The following is a 17,892-nucleotide window of genomic DNA, read 5'->3' as shown; positions in this document are numbered from 1 at the left end:
TGCTGCTATTGACCTGTTTTTTTTTGTGCTCTATGTAATGTTGGAATTTTCATGTATTGTACTAATTGTTGAAGTGCTGCATTTGACCCACCCTGTAATGGCCGACAGGCCAACAGTATGAGTAAATTAAAAAAAAAACTGCTCCGGCTTCTGTGCGCGATATCGAGGTGCCGGGTTCTTTTCGTGATCGAGTTCCCGAGCGCCGTGCGAGAAGGGCGGAGCAGCAACGCAAGCGGCGGCAGGACGACCGCGAGTCGACCAACCCCAAAGTCGTGACATCTGCAGATCGCTATCAAGATACAGCACGTGCCGCTGCGCAAACTACGCAGGTGCTACCCGAGTACAAACCCCCCCCCTACCTTCTGCGCTAGCGCGCCTTCCTCCCTTGTGCGCGATTCGGCTCACTGTCGCAGGCTTGCACTCACACATACAGCATACGGCGCACGGGGACGATGTTATCGCCCTTGGACTTTATACGGAACATTGCAGCAGCCAAGACAGCAGAAATGCGCCTGGAGTGGAAATATATGGCACTCATATGCTTGCGCGTGACCCGCATTCACCGAGTGAAACGTCACTAATTATTTTTTTTTAAATCGCTTACGAAACGAACAGCTGCGTCTTATACACCAGTGCGACTTATATACATCTTTTTCCGGAAAAACTGCCGTTCTGAATGGGGGTGCGTCTTATACAATGGTGCGTGTAATACACTGGAAAATACGGTACTTATTCTTGGCTTTTGAAAGTGTCATCGATCGTTCCAACTCTAAACTCAGGAAAACAACGAATAGTTCGGCATTCGCACTTCACTCGACAACCTGACAAAGCTAACTGAAGCCTAGCGCACTCACGGTCATATAACGACTGGATTGCTAAAAACGCTCGACCCAGCCTGAGAGGAGCCAATCCGGAAAATCCAATATGGCAGCGCCCGTCGGCTGCTTGCGCTCGTGGTGGTCATGGAGGAAGGAAAAAAACTAGGAGGGAGCATCACGTGACAATCTTGAAGCCTAGTCATAAAAAATTTAGAGAAATAGGATGATGGGAAATAGGCCCTCCCGTGATAGGCAAGCGGTAGATTTTACACGGCTGGCTTCGGTTGCGTCTGCTGCGGCAGTTTCGGAATATGTGCACATAGTAGGCGTGGTAAACACGCGCCGAGGTTAGTGAAGGAATTCGTGTGAAGCAGTCGAGTCTGTGTTATGTCAATCAAGTAACGCGCCGAACCACCACGCGGCTCGCCGCTTAAGCAGCAGAAAGGCGCCAAGGCTGTTGTGACCGTAGGCGTCGGGTAACCGGCATTTTTGTGCCCAACATTTAACCCGGGAGGACCATCTCAAGGACGACTGGTTGCGTTTCGGGGTGGTTTCAGGGAAACGAGGAAACCTTTCGCCCTGCAAACGTGTGAAGGCAACCAAGCCGCCCTTCCGACGGCGATTCGTTGCCTTTGGGGTCGTCTTTTGGGAAACAATGATGCCTTTCGCCCACGCAAAATGTGCAGGTGATTAAGCAAGCGTACACATAGGGTCTGAAGCGACAAACCGCGGTGGTAAGCGCGAGTGACGCCTTGAAAATTTTCTGTCTTCATGAATCAGGCGCCGCAGTCTCGCGCCACGTTTCAAGGCATCGCATTTGAAGCGAAGAACCCCCGACGCGCGCAGTAGCAGAAAACCACTCGTATATGTGCCTCAAAGCCTGTGACGGCAGGCGCCACTAAAGGTTACCACGTACCAAACAATCGCGAATTGTCCGGAAATTTTGTGGGCCTATTCCTACCCAAAAGACACCGCGCGCAAGGCCCCAGAGAGAGGGAGGGGCGGCTTCAGAGGAGGTTGGCTTGCTGAGGCTAGCGGAATCACGTGACGCTCCCTCCTAGTATTCTTCTTGCATGTCCATGGTGGTGGTGCCAGCGACCGCTACCACGATTCAGGGGTGCATGCTGGTGACGAACTGCTCCCGCGCCGCTTTTTTGCATGGTTATATTACAGGCCGTAAAGAAAAAAAAGTGGCAGCCACTTTTGGTAGATTTGCGGTCGAGTCCGTACAATCGGGAGGTGCGAGAAAAATTCGGGAGGCTCCGAGACAATTCGGAAGTGTTGGCAGGTATGCGTTAGTGGTTGTGGCCGGCTAATCATCCCCAGACCCAACCTCTGCTTCACACATGTTGACCATCAGTCCAGCTTGTGCACGTGATCTCCTGCCCGATTGTTGAAGTGGTCTACTGGTACAAATACATTAAAGCCGAACTTCCTACAATGGCTTGCCGCATGCCACACCCGCTGGCTAGGCCTAACCAGTGCCGCTTTGTCGGAGTCGGTAACTTCAGTTGCAGTTTGGTGCTAAGGGCAGGATACAGTAGAACCGCGCTGATACGTTTTTCACGGGACCGTAAAAAAAGAGAAAAAAACAAGAAAAAAACGCAAGAGCCAGGAAACAGGAAAAATTGAGAAATGGGAGTAGTGTTGAACTGCACACAATATTATTTTAATTCTTACGTGTGAAAAAAAGTCGTAGTTTTGCCCGACAGCCGAAGTATCGATTGCGATAGCAAATTAGTAGACAGCTCAACAAAGTAAGAATAGTAGTTTTATCGTCTGTGTAAACATTCGTTTATTAACTATATTAACAAGCATGGTGTCAGCACCCACAGGCAAACATGAACACATCACACTCGATGAGCACGGACACGCGCTGTCAAACGCTGGAGTGAGGAATTTAAGCGCCGCTGCAGAAGCGAGCGAAGTGACTTTCGTGCTGTTGTCTATCGCTTCAACGCAAACTAAGTGCTGAGAACACACAGCACGCACAAAGCTACGAGCCGTGGAAGCACCTACACTGCATAGACTCTGCCCCCAACGCAGATCGCTTTCAAGATACGGCTGCCGTGCAGTACGCAGTTGATGCCAGAGCACAACGCTGCCCGCTATCCCTCCCCCCTCGCTGTTGCCTCGAGTGCAACGGAAGAAGGCGCGCTTCCTCCCTGCTTTTCTTTCTTTCGCGCTATTTAGACGAGGTCGTCGGCGTTATCGCCCTTGGACTTTATATGGAACATTTATGAGCCAAAACCAATTTTAGGGCCGCAACGCGTCATAGACACCATCTTTAGATAGCAAATACAGATCTCAAGGGCCATACTTTTGCTGGCGGAAACTGAAAATACGTCATAAGTGTCGCCCCCGGCACTTTGGGCGGCCAATTCCATCGTCAAGCAACCAAGCCAAGCGACATGAAAAGTCAAAATGGCCGCTCGAGCCGGCGCGGGGTGGCAGTTCGCAACGTATGATGCGGGAACGGTCCCACGGTTGCGACGTACATAACAGCGGGGTTACCAATGCATTGGGTTCATGGGAGCTGTGCCGGGACCAGCCGAAAACGACGTAACAGCCGGGAAAACGCAGCACCCGGGAAACGTAACAGTGGGGTTCTACTGTATAGTGACGATCACGGCAATGTTGGCAGGACAACTAGTGCCGTCTAGTAGCAGCTTGGAGAAAGTAGCCAGCATGCTGGCATGCATCATCATCATCCTATATTTATGTCCACTGCCGGACGAAGGCCTCTCCCTGCGATCTCCAATTACCCCTGTCTTGCTTGCTGGCATGCATACTTGTAGTTTTTAATTTTCACACCCTAAAGTGGGGGTGCGAGCTTTACATGAGGGCAGGCCTTACACAAGTAAATATGGTAGGCATTCTTGCTATCACCGTGGCCTTACAACTGTCTTTTGCAGTCTGCAGCAAAGTGGAGAGTGAATGTAATCAATATTACTTACGTCAAAATGCTGTTGCTTCCCGGCACATGAATTTGCAAAGCAGAGATTATGTTTGGATTAATGCATTAGGTCTCAAACATGGTTCAGCCAAAAAAAAAAGTGTCAACTGACCTGGGCAAAGAGGGGCCCCAGGGCTGGGCTGTGCTCCAGTGGCTGCTTGGCTGGGGTACACAGCAGCTGGCGCAATGAGTCAGGGGGGGGGCTGCTGCTCGTGGTGGTGGCTGCCGCTGCACCATTGCGTCGCTCCAGGGCCAGCTTGTAGACCTTGTTGCGCAGAGTGGAGCGGGGTATGCCGTAGATGACTGCAGCGCGACGCGTGCCCAGTTTGCCACTCTGGATGTCACGCAGGGCTGCCTGAAGCTCGGCCTCTGTGTACGACCGCTTGGCCCCCTCTGGCCGGGCAGGGCGCCTGCACGACATTTTGGCCTCAAGTTCCTCACACCTAGCCTCAAGTATAAAAGGTGTTTGAATACGTGTACAACCTGACAAGCGCTCCCTTCAGGGCAAAAGGGTGCACACATAAGAACATACACAGCACTGCGTTCAAGAAAGACAAAACAGACTCACATCTTCTAGACAAATGAAAGCATGCTGCGTATTTCCGTTTTCTCAAGGAATGCAGACACGCGAGAGATACGCCGTGTTTGCCTGACTTTTGCGTGCATGCGTGAGTGTGAGAAAACATCTGAAGACTGCGCCTCAGTACTACACAGGAGGACGTGCTTTGCTCGTTTGTCCCTAGCCGAGTTGCACTACGCAATCACGGATAAATACTCCGGAATAAGCTCTGAGCTCGTGGTTTCGTGGCGTAGCCGTCAAAGCACTGCACTCATGATTAGAAGGTCTGTCATTCGAATCGTGTGCTTGACAGGTTCTTTTTTTTTTGTAATCTGAATCATTATATCATTTCGCCCTTTCCCTGCAGTAGTTGTTCTTGACCTATGCTTCACCACTAGGCCTGACCCGGAGAGTTTCTACCAAGGGGAGCGGTGCGACCCAGTGCAAGGTGCAGGAGGGGTGGGAGGCTGAGGAGATGCCACTTTAGCGGCCACAGACCAATGAATAATGAGACGCTGTTAGTGTGAATTTGTGTAGTACGCTTCGCCATTACAGACTCTGTGTCGGCCACTGTGATCCCGTTTGGACGGAAGTTAAGTGCCGGTTCTCATGTAGTACACATTGCCATCGGCTAGGAACTAACGGAGCAAATCTTGTCCTCCTTCATAGTACCTAGGTGCAGTCTCGATTTTTCTCTCGCAACTCACACATGCACACAAGTGTCGGGCAAAGGCGGTGCGCGTGTCTGCGCCCTTGACAAGACGTAAATATGCAAGCATGCCACAAGCAAGCCCTGCAGGCCGGTAGATGCATCACATACAAGGGTGCCACTTGCTTACGAAATGATAGGCTTACATACACAGTGGGGTTACCACCATTGTGAAAAGTGCTCAGCAGCCAAGAGGGATTCCCTTTGTCTCCAAGTAATAAAGCACACTATTAAGCGTCCCACATTAGATACATGCATATTTCAAGCAAGCCACATTCTACAACCCAAGTAGGCGCAGCAAAAATGACAAGAGCCACACACAGGCAAACAGGGATCCAGCACAGGCAAGGAAGTGCTTCCAAGTCTTTTTGATGTGCCACTGGCGGCACCAAGGGACTCTGGAATGGAGCAAATTTTGGACCTTTTTGATTTGTAGCATTTTTTACACGTCTTTCCTTTATGGCTCTTGCTGTGTTTAAAAAAAATTCGGGCAGAACTCATCTGCGATGACTATCTAAGTATGCGAAACGCATTACGTAGGAGGCATGCACTGCAGCTGGGCTCCTTGTGTGCTCTGCACTTGCTGGTGCTGCCATCCAGTGTTGGCGTCAAAGCGGTTCACCGAGGACACACACACACGAACCGCCCAAGTTTTTGGTGGATAGTCAGAAAGAAAACTAGTTTGACAAAGCTAAAAATACTATTCACATTAAAAATGCCTTTCATTTGTCATAGATTCGACTTCACAGGGCACAAGAAACTGCAGTGTTCAGATTTCTTGTACTAAATGCATAAGCATTTCTATGCCTACTGAATGAGGAAACCCCACCGCCACGTAAGACTATCGCTTTCAAGGTGGGGCCTGCAGCAGCAAGCAAATTGACCTTCGTGCTGCCTCTTGCTTCAACGCGAACTAAGCGGCGAGAACACAGTGCAGACGAAGCTAACAGCACTCGCCACACTCTGCCCCATCGCAGATTGATCGCTTTCGAGATAGGGCGAGCACGGATGCGCCCCCAGGGTGTCTACCACGTTTACATTTCCAAATTCCCTCAGTTTTCCAGGATTTCCCCGAGTGCTTTTACAAAATTCCCTGAGTGACACAGAACTTTGTTTTATGTCAAGATGGGCTGACACAATGTCGCCCGATGCTGTCACTCTCTAGTCAGCATGTTAAGAAATAAAAAACGACTGAATCCAGTTTGAATAGTAAGGAGTAGTGTTTATTTCATTCAAAAAGAAAACAGAAGGGAGAGGTTAGTAAATGCACAGCAAATAAGATATCTTGAGAAAAAGAATTGTAAAACCCATTGCAAATCGAGTCAAACAGTTTCAAATACAAATAATAAAAAGGAGGTGCATACAGAAGCAGATATTTTCAAAGATGAGTTATTTCTATCAACTGATAGCTACCCTATTGGTATGAGGCCCAAACTTTGTCACACGTGAGATTCTCTCTCAGCAGCTGGAAAGTCAACCACCCTGACATACTCTCAGGCCGCGCAAAACGCCTCACTGCTTTAAATAGTTTATTTTGGTTTGGATGAGGGACACTTGCATCTCGGCGCCAGCCAACACTTTGTTTTTTTGAGCTCAAGCTCCTTCAAAGAAGCGGCGGCACGCTTCCTTTCCGTTCATCCCTCAATGCCCTTTCTGTTCTCGTCCTCTCCAGTTCCTCCTTCCACCGCCCATTCGCCCCACAGACCATTTGAATCATCCTCTTGACCAGTTGTACACTGGCAACTCCTCCAGCCAACGACACAGCATCAAAGACGATTCATTGGGCGACCAGAGATTGTTCCTCCTGATTTTCGACAAGACAGTCCTTATTAATAGGAAATGCCCGCTTCCGTGCGTAAGAAAGCGAATTATCTTAGCAAAAGTGAGTAGTTACTTGCTTGAACCACAGATGCCCGTCAAAAGGGCATCCAGCTGATGCGTGCTCCTGTCAAAATTGTTCAATGCTGCTTGTGTCAAGGCTAAGAAGCATACATGTCTGTAGGACCGCGTAGCCTAATCAGCTTCTGCTCTGGTCATCTATTGGTGATCCGTTACAACTTCGAGTGCATCAGTTAAACACCTTTCCCCAAGCTCGGGAATAAGCCCGCACGCGGGATCCAGAGATGACGATCCCCTCTTCACCTTGAACTTCAACGGCGACCTTTCCACCATCTTTTTGCCACAGTTCTTCATAAAAGCGGCACAGTCCCTTCTGAATTCAAGAATAGTCAAATCTGAAAGTTTCGGGGCGCATTCTACATAGCAAAGCCAAGGTCTATCTTGGCTTTGCTACGTGGCTGCTATCTTGGCTTTGCTAAGGGTAAATGTTGCTCCCGGTGACGCAAGCGTGTTCAGCGCTTTGGGCAGGTATGCATTTCAAGAATTCATGCATAGTTCGGAGAGTTCCACGAGTTGCCACCATGTTGCCGCGTGTCCAGTTTTGAATGCGCCGTCCACTACATGAAGGCCACAGCTTTCAACGTCAAGAATTTGATGGCCATCATTGGATTCACACAGTTCTTGCTTGATCTCACGGAGAAATTTCATGTTTAAGTTTGGCCCGTCCATTGATATCTGAAGAATTTTCGATCGTGAGAGTCCGTCTGTGGCACTTCTAAATTCGGACACCAATTCTTCAGCTCGTGTGCGCCCAAGAAAGCATGACTGCAAGTAGCGTCACGCTCTCCTCTGCATTCGACCGAAGGCAAACCAACACGTCCATTTGCTCTTTTGACAGCGAAGCTGTTTAAGCTAGCCGTAAAAAGTATGGTGTTTCACCGAAAGCCAGCCGTGCCGTTAGCCATGCCAACCAGCGACGCCACAGCTGCTAAAACACCTGGCGCAACCTACCGCCTGTGTACTGTGCATGCGCCAACCGCGAACGCGTGTTCCGTGTTCGCACCAGCGTCAGCAGATCACGGCAGGGCGCAAAGCTATATTCCCCCTCTGCTGCGCCACCTGAGGTAGAAATGGATGCTTCCATCAAGACGTTGCACAGCAAGAGTTCATTTAGGACTTGTATTGGCAAGCAGAACGTCGGAACTAGTCTAGCCCACAACGTTTTCTGTCGCCTAGCTGGAGCTGTCTAGAATCTGGGAAACAACAAGGGGGCGGCGGCCGTAGAAGAGCTGACATGCGAGCCGTACAAAGTGCGTTCTCTCATTACATGGCGTCATTGATGACAGTACCAGGAAGTGCCCGCTTTCGACTCTCAAAGCATCGCAACACTTTTTGCCGCTTTGCTGGCACGATCTCTAGACAGCACAGTGCAGGAGGCCGGCGGTGGCTGTGGAGGGGATGTGCTTCGTATGAGCCATATAAAGTGTGTCCTGTTACTCGAGCCAGCATTGCCACGACTTTCGTTCCCCTTCAATAAAATTACAGCCCTCACACACAAATTTCCTGAGTTTTCCCCGAATATTTCCAAACTATTCAAAATCCCTGAGAATTCCCGGTTTTCCCTGCATGCCATCAGCAACCGCCACCGGAATACGGTTGATCATGGCTGATAATGGTTCGATGCAGATGGGTAAGGTGCTAAAGAGCGTTAACGGTGTATAATGATCCAAACGTCATCAGCATGCCTGGCGCCACCACCTGCAATAGTTTCCTTGCGTCATCAATTCACCTTGCACCGCCATCCGCAGCAGTTCGTGTCGCTGCAGCGCTATCGTTTATAGTGGTCTGATCAAGTTTCATAACATTGATAAATAATGACACTGGGCTGTGTGGAGTGCAAGTGGCACTTTGCTTTCGCATACTCAGACAGAGAAGTTTCTTTGTCAATGTAAGGGTGCAGCTCTTAGGTGCCCGTTTTTGTGGCAAGCGTCAGCGTAACCGAGCGAACGAGCACAGCGAAAGATGAAAGCGAATGCCAAGAGCAGTGGGGGATGAAAGATGCGAGGAGGAAAGCAGAAGAGGAGGGTGAACCATGAAGCGGAAAGCGGAGGAGGAGGGTATGGCGAAAGGAGGAGAAGCGTAGTGCAACGACAATAGCTACGAGTTGGCGCCAGAGTAGCACGCGTCGTCTGGAAGGTCTGTCAGCGGCGCTGTGAATAGCGGCCACACGTCACCCACACGCTGCCCCTCGCTATCTGCAGATTAGCGAGGCAGTCGCGCCACACTTCGCTGTGTTTGTAACGTGCCACACGAAATAGATTGTCCGCGCCAGCCAATATATCGCAAAATGAAAACACGTACAGTGTAGACCGCTTATAACGTTAGTCGCCGGAGTCGTGAATATCTGCGCTATAAGCGGTACAGCACTAAACCAAAACAACGATTTTCAAGCCCTGCACGTATGCAAAACATGTACACTAAGCAGTCGCGCGTATCCGAGAATCGAAGCGTGCGACTGGGAGTTTTGCATCTGTTTAAATTTACTAACGTTGAAAGCTTAATGTCCAAGTACTCACGATCTTTGCATGAAGCAAAGTAATTATTTTAAAAAATATGTCTCAGTTTCGCTCGAAAGGAAAAGCATCAATCCGCCTTTTTCATTTTCTTGTGCTGTCCTCTGCCGCACGCCACCGGAAACGTTTTGAAAGGCTCCTGGGGCTTCCGCCGGTCGATTTGTAAACCTGCACCCTTGTTGAGTGCGCATTGGTTGTGCATTTCGTGGATCGCAAATTATTAATGGCTTCTGCGGGGCAGCATGTCATTCCTGGAAGCCATGTAGCACTCACCAACTATATACAGGGTGTCCCAGCTATCACGCAGCACGATTTAAAAAAAGAGGAACGGCGTTACGCGAAGCAAACCTAGTGTGTATTGTTTCCAGTACAGTGGAGTTGCCGCCAGTAATGTTTTCGTTACTGAGATTTAATTAGGTAATTGTAATTAATTATCTAACTCGAGAAGTACTGTCCTAATTATCAAAATGTCAATCAGAAAGTTGTAGAGCAACATGAAAAACTACCAATACAGCTGTCTGTTGCTCAATACGTGCTACATAAAAGTGTTTTTTTGAGTGTGGAAGCCCGAAAATGCACGCAAAGTGCCTCGAGTGGCCAGTCTCGCAGCAATTCTGTGTGCATTCGTGGGCTTCTTTCACACTCGGAAAAACGCATTTATGCAGCACGCATTGAGCAACAGAGAGCTGTATCGGGAGTTTTTCATGTTGCTCTACAACTTTCTCATTGACACTTTGATAATTAGGACAGCAGTTCTTGAGTTAGATAATTAATTACAATTACCTAATTAAATCTCAGTGACGAAAAAATTACTCGCGGCTACTCCACTGTACTGGAAACAAAATGCACTAGGTTTGCTTCGCGTAACGCCGTTCCTCTTTTTTTTTTTTTTTTTTATATCGTGCTGCGTGATAGCTGGGACACCCTGTATATAGGGTGAGCAGGCGTGAGTGCGCTGTTTTGTTTATAGTGTGGCCAATAAAGGCACGCTGAGTTCCCTGTGCCGGCGCAGCTGCTTTGAAGTTTGTTGTGACTGACTCCTGCACTTGCACCTCGCTTTTTTTCAATTCTTCTTGCACATTCTTTAGACATTTTGCATAAAAAAGAAGTTTTCGAGCGCGCAGCCATCCGCGTCGGATTTAGCAAAGTGGTGCACTTGCTTACATCGACATCTACAGCCACAGATTGTTGTTAGCGTCAAAAATTGGGAAAAACGTGCATCGCTGATATGAAAAAAAAAGTCAAAACGTCGAATAAAACACACACACCTGTTCACATGAGCCGCGTTATTCCACCGTGAGACGAGTCAGTATGAATGCCTGAGCTACTCAACAGCGACTGTGATCCAGTTACAAATATCGGGCTGTTAATTTATTACTGATTCTCACTTTCTTTAACTTCATCATACTTAGTTTTCACGTGTCATAAAGCATTAGAGAAAATTGTGCTCACATAAGCGCCCATTTAAAGGCCATGTTGTTCTCCTGCAAAAACGCGGATGCCATCGCTGACACTGTTGGTATATAACTGAGCGAGGCGGCTGTTTATGATGCTGTACCGTATGTGCCGTCTCTTGTTTCGCATTTGACGTGGAGATAAGCAGTGCATCTCAGGAATTAAGAAATGTGTCAGCATACCAACACGTACAAACCCACCCATCTACGTTGCGAATACGAGCGGCAGCCTACGGGAACGGTGCCGTGCAGATGCTGGCACAGCCGTTGGGCACATCGATAAGGCCAGAACTGAACTATAAAAGCGGTTTCCTTCATCCTAACTTGCTTACTTTTCAGTACAGGCCAGCCAGTAGCGGGTGCACGAACTCGACGGCGCCAGCCCTAACCTTCGTTGAACAGGATCAACATTTGCTCAAACTTCATGTGCACAGCTTGAGAGGGTCGAAACTTGCACATTACAACCTTTCAACTTTGTAGGCACGTTTTGACTCACTTTGAGTGCGATTATTTATATATACCAAAGAAGGCGTTGCGGCTATCCCGTTATCGGTTCAACGGCCTATCGCGCGGGGTTCGGTAGAACGATGGTAGGCACGGTGATTTTATCGGTGCCGTCGACAAGAAAGCCCATCGCAGTACCAAAGCCAGTCTTGTGCTACGCACGCTTTCAGTACCGCACCGACGTCGAGCTACCAGTGGAGTTTCGACGCGGTACACGGCACGAGTTGGCAGTAGCGCGCGTCCGAGCACTTTTTTTTTTATTTCAGGGAACGTTTCCCCGAGATGGGGCCGCACGACGGCACGCGCGACCCTTTCAAAACGTTTTGCGACTAATCCACCAGGGCAGGGCGCATGTGCCGTCGGGCCGTGAAAAAGGCAGATTGCAATAGCAAATTAGTAGAGAGAGCTATAAGGAGTAGGGAAAGTAGTTATATCGGCTGCATAAACTTGACACATTCACTTACTAACTGAATTAACAAGCGTGGTGCCAACGTGCACAAGCAAACATGGATAGACTCGAAAGACCGCTAACAACCACTGTCAAAACATGGGCGTGGGGAGACGCAGCCGCCGCAGCGAGCGACAGTTCGTGCAGTCTATCACTTCAACGGAAACTGAGCGGCGTAAGCACAGCGCATGCAAAGGTCAGAGCCGCTTTCAAGATACGGTGCGCGCGACAACACCGAAAGCCGGCATAGGCGCAACCGCATTTGTTGGCAGAGTAGAAGCCACCCTCCCCCCTCCCACGCTGCCTTCCCGCTTTGCTCCTTTCGCGTGGGAGATTGCAAGTTGCAAGATATGCATTTAGGGCCGCAGCACAGCGTCGCCCCCCCCCCCCTCCCCCCCTTCCATACCCCCGCGGCCTTTCGCGCGATGGAAGTCGTGTTTGCTGTCCGCTGTGCGTTTGCTCTCCGTGAAGGCGTGCGTCCCCCGCGCGCTTTCACTCGCACATACGGCACGCGGTGACGATTCTATCGCCCTTGGACTCATGCTCCTCCTCCTCACTGCCCTCGTTGATCTCCTCTCCCATCGGTGGGCGCACCTCGTTGAGAAGCGTGCTCGCTACCGCCCTTGTTGGCGAGATTTTCCCGCAGAAGCCGCATTATAACCGGTATTTCGTCTCACGCGGCTGCACTGTAAGCGGTATGCGTATACATGTAGTGCTATGAGAAAATTAACGGGAGTCTGAAAAGACCATACTATATCCGGTCCTGCACTATAAACGGTTACGTTATAGGTGGTCTATACTGTATATAGCTGCGCTCAAATTTCGCATTAGGGAGCATCGTATCTTCGGTGAATTTTTTTTTACCAGATACAGTGCAGCCCCGAAAATTCCGACTCCCATAACTCCACTAATGGATAACTCAGATCGTTTTCAGGCCCGCCATGGTGGCACACATTTAAATAAAGAAAAATGAACGGTATTCAAACACGCAGAGGCGAGAGACAGTCACTTCAAGCGAAATTCCGCCTACCGTTTACCACGAAAAATGTGATGCCCGAACACAATTTTAAATTCAGGCCGAACACTAGTGTGCGGTTTCTTTTTTTACTTGCGATGCTATTCCAGCACAGCATATTCTGAGGAATTTCTGCGTACCACACAACGGCCATATAGCAGTGGAATCTGCACGCTGCAGGAGTTGTTCAAGTTCCACCCATGGTTTGACACAGGCCATGGCAGAGCACTCATCCATGCCGTCAATGACTGTAGTGAATCCTCCTATTGGCATAACTGCGGCCGAACAGTGCAAGTTCCCTGTCGCACCTATCAGTTTAAATATGCCCATGCTCCCTCCGCTTCCACATTAGGCAGGTAGCCACCGCATGGCCAAACAAATTGTGGTCACTAGCATGTTTCAAACACAACGCACTTGTGGTGCACTAGCTCCCAGATTTCAGTGTAGGTTTCCATCAAAGGGATTGCTGTTAGCTATTAACTATACACTTTATTTTTTATTTATTTTAATTATTTAACAATAAGCCTTTTGCACAGGCCAAACAGGAAGTGGGTTGTACAAATGCAAGTGAGCATGGCAATAACAGGAAAAAAGAACAGGAAACACTGCCAAACAACAGCACAGGCATTCAACACAACAAGAAACTTTCTTTGTTTCCCATGAATCAAGAAGGAATAACAAAAGGTGCTCACAACAATTACAATATAAGTCGTATGGCATTATTGTAGTCACGGAGGTTCAATAAAATACCACTCTTCAGTACAATGCAATACTTACATTTAAAATGATAAGTAGCTTACATGCACCACTGCCCAAGCATTCATCCAACCCATTATATTGTCAACTACGCGCTCAAGTATACGCTCGTGCACAACCAAAATATGGCTCAAATTTTACGACAAAGCCATCCTCAGAATGGATTTTTTTCCTTTGGCAAGGCAGTTTCACATAGGATGGTACTGCAGTTAATTTTCTTCGCAAGAAACCTAACATTCTGAAGGCCTTCGTACATGTTTTATCAATATGAGTATTCCATTTCAACGAACTTGTAAAGGTTATGCCTAAATATTTTACTGTGTCAGTTTGTATTAAATTGTTACCCATTAATCTATATATGAACTTAAAGATAGTTTTTCTATTAATTATGGTCATATACTATTTTGGTTTTTTAGGATTAATTTATATTCCCCACACGTTACACCAATGGGCTATATTGTTTAGCGTAGTATTTAATCTAAGCTGGTCATCAATTCCTCACACGCAAGTGCAAATTATTAAGTCATCAGCGAAGAGCCGCAATTTCACTCCATTTCCTGTGCAAGCAGCGATGTCATTAGGGCAACAGTGGTCGCAATACGGACTCCTGTGGCACACCTGTGTAAACTTCGAGTTGGTCAGAGTCATAACTATTTATGGCAACATACTGCGTTCGGTTTGATAGATAGGCTGCTATCAATTCTACTATATTGTATTCAATTCCGATAGACCTAATTTTCTATCGATTAAATTACAGTGCATGACACGATCATAGGCCTTCGGAAATGACAAGTATGCTCATTTGGTCGGCTATGGGGATGTGAGGCATGGCTTCGCGATACCAGCTTTCTAAGCAGGTCTGCAAGTAACACGGCTCAGTTAGCTTTGGACACTTTCTTTGTTAACAAGCATTCCATTTTTTAATCAAGGCGTCAACTGCGTTGCACAAGGCCGAGCTTGAGTTTTGTAATGGTTGTGTCTGACATGCGCGGTAGATCTTGCTGATATGACTTCACACTTTAATATGAAGGAGTGGTGTGACGCATGCACTCCAACGAGTTAATAAATCGGTGGTGCATTCATAGAAGTAAAGAACCTGCACTCTCAGCTCAGGTGCTTTACTATAACAATGTCACATTCTGTTCTGACTCGGAAATCCACTAACAGACTAGGCAAGGCATCCGACATGGCTTTCAAAGCCGATTTCTCTTGATCATTATGATGAGTGTGTTCCTGTTGTTCATCTGTGAAAGGTCAGATCCTGTGCCCAAGTGACGCATATGAGAAACGATGGAGATGCAGCACTCCGCCACCATCCAAAGTGTCACATAAGCTGGATGAAACAATGTCACCTGAATGTTTATACAGTTAAACCTGCTTATAACGAACCTCCATATAATGAATTCCTGGATATAACAAAGTTTTTCTATTCCCCGCCGTTACTCCATAGAAGCACATGTATTTGAGACCTCTACATAACGAAGGGGCAGCGGGAGACCCCCTCGAAATAACGAATTTTCCCTGGCGACAACCTTGAGATTTCGCCCCAAATTTTGTCATTTTTGCGCGAGCAGCAACCAGAAGCACCTTCTCCGCCGCGACAGAATGCAAAGTGGCGGCGTTGAGCTTGGCGCGCTCAAATTCACGGCGACTGCGAGGCGAGAGCGAGTGCACGTGTGCGTGCATGCGCAAGGCGGGTCTGCATCCCTCGACCCGGTGATTTTGCCGCCGCGGGCTTGACCTTTCCCCCTCCCTTCATTCAAACCTGATCCCGCCGCTTGCTGCAGCTGGCCTAGCCAGCCAAGCCGGCACTCTTATTTTCCAAACAACCTTTTTTTTTTCAACGCGCTGGCAGCGCCACTCTTTGGTTACTGCGCAAGTCTCTGCGCTTCACTTCACTAACTTGACACTAGGCGACACTATATAAGGGCCGTTTATAGTCCAACGTAACGCGAGCGCATGCGCGCACGCTACGTCACGTTGACGAAAACGACCCCCTCTATAGTCGAGCGCACCGGAGCAGTCAACATAACCGGCAGCTTCCGACGCGCCCGGCACTGAATTGGCTCCTGACCCATTCCCGTGTTGGTCGCACCGACTGCGCCGACCAACAATGCCATTTCGTGCGAAGAAATAAAGGCGCCGACGGTCGCAGACAGCTGTTCAAAGCGGTGCGCGGTCTTGGGATCGTTCTGCGCATGCTCTGAAGATAACAGCCGACGGCGCACGCGTCGGAGTATAGTAGAGATGGCATTTCGGCTAGCTCAGCGCAATCGCCGTAGCGTGACTGGCCGCAAACGACGCTGGCCAGTGCGCCGATAACGTCGGACTATAAATGGGCCTTATACGACGCTACGACGCCATCGGTAAGCGGAAGGAATCTAGTAGATACGGTAAGAGTTTCTTTTTCGAATTTTCGTGCCGAACCTGTACATAACGAAATCCTCTTTATAACAAAGATTTTCGGGAATTTGTCAGTTTTGTTTTATCCAGGTTTAACCGTACTCACAAAGTGACACCAACCCAACTTTCACAAGATTTAACTCAATGCACTTGCATAATGCATGCACAGGCCAGGAAGCTGGCAGTAAACGTGGACCATCGCGGTCCTAGACCTTGGAAAGTGCAAACCGTGTGGCATCCCTGAGAGCACAGAGTTTACATTTCTCCGCACATTTTTCCGCATGGCCGCGGAAAGAAGCGTGAAAGAAAGAAGAGGCATGCGCAGAAAGAAGGGTGAAAGAAGGAAGAAACACGCCTCCGTTGCTAGGCGACACTTGTCTGGACAGAGCATGCGCTCGCAAATCCCGATGCGTAGTCGCCTCCGCAGTAGAATTTAAAAAATAAACAAAAATAAAAAAGGAAAAGTCCCCTCCTCTCGCCGTTTTTTCCCCTCTGACGTCGTGTCGGGTTTTCTGAACTCGTGCGCCGAGTTCAGAAACCACCCAACCACATCCTGACAATATCACTGTCTCACCACCTCTACTTTTTGCCTACTCCTTAACGCTGTGTGCAGCAGACGGAGTGCTTTCGCATTCTGTGACAACTCCTGCGGCATAGGTCCCGGGGCTTGTGTTTGTTATATTCTGTGATAACTCTTGTGGCATATGTCTCCGAGCTTTTGTTCCTTACAGTCTGTGATAACTGCTGTGGCATATGTCCTGGCACTTCTGTTCATTACATTCTGTCATAACTCCTGTGGCATATGTCCCTGGGCTTGTGTTCGTTACATTCTGTGATAACTTCTCTGGCATACGTCCAGGGGCTTGTGTTTCTTACATTCTGTGATAACTCCCGTGGCATGTGTGTCAGCGCTTGTGTTCTTTACAGTCTGTGATAACTCCTGTGGCATATGCCCCAGTGCTTGTGTTCATAGCATTCTGTGATAACTAATGTGGCATATGTGTGTGGAAGCTTGTGCTTGTAACATTTTCTGATAACTCCTGTGGCATATGTTCCGGGGCTCGTGTTCGTTACATTCTCGGATAACTCCTCTGGCATACGTCCAGGGGCTTGTGTTTCTTACATCCTGTGATATCTCCCGTGGCATGTGTGTCAGCGCTTGTGTTCTTTACAGTATGTGATAACTTCTGTGGCATATGTCCCAGCGCTTGTGTTCATAGCATTCTGTGATAACTCATGTGGCATACCGTATGTGTGCCGAAGCTTGTGCTTGTAATATTTTCTGACAACTCCTGTGGCATATGTCCCGTGGCTTGTGTTCGTTGCATTCTGTGGTGACTCCTGTGGCATACGTCCAGGGGCTTGTGTTCATTACTAGTAAGATAACACCTGTGGATTACGTCCAGGGGCTTGTGTTTCTTACATTCTGTGATAACTCCCGTGGCATGTGTGTCAGCACTTGTGTTCTTCACAGTCTGTGATAACTCCTGTGGCATATGTCCCAGCGCTTGTGTTCATAGCATTCTGTAATAACTCATGTGGCATATGTGTGTGAAAGCTTGTGCTTGTAACATTTTCTGATGACTCCTGTGGCATATGTCCCGGGGCTTGTGTTCGTTACATTCTGCGATAACTCCTCTGGCATACATCCAGGGGCTTGTGTTCATTGCATTCTGTGATAACACCTGTGGCATACGTCTAGTGGCTTGCGTTTCTTACATTCTGTGATAACTCCCGTGGCATGTGTGTCAGCACTTGTGTTCTTCACAGTCTGTGATAACTCCTGTGGCATATGTCCCAGCGCTTGTGTTCATAGCATTCTGTGAATAACTCATGTGGCATATGTGTGTGGAAGCTT

General features: G+C 48.4%; 1 protein-coding gene across 2 annotated transcripts in view; it reads right to left on the bottom strand.

The window, feature by feature from the left end:
• The window catches only part of LOC119456128 (mushroom body large-type Kenyon cell-specific protein 1), an 84,859-nt gene that overhangs the window by 41,537 nt on the left and 25,430 nt on the right, over nt 1-17,892 (bottom strand). For both annotated transcript variants that reach the window (XM_037717743.2, XM_037717751.2), the window contains exon 6: nt 3,887-4,184. In XM_037717743.2, coding sequence (XP_037573671.1) covers nt 3,887-4,184 — 298 coding nt within the window. The remainder of the gene's footprint in view (nt 1-3,886; nt 4,185-17,892) is intronic.

The sequence above is a fragment of the Dermacentor silvarum genome, chromosome 1 (assembly GCF_013339745.2).
Source record: "Dermacentor silvarum isolate Dsil-2018 chromosome 1, BIME_Dsil_1.4, whole genome shotgun sequence".
Classification (NCBI taxonomy): domain Eukaryota; kingdom Metazoa; phylum Arthropoda; class Arachnida; order Ixodida; family Ixodidae; genus Dermacentor; species Dermacentor silvarum.
The sequence above is the reverse complement of the archived record's forward strand: the minus strand, read 5'-3'. Positions and strand labels throughout refer to the sequence as shown.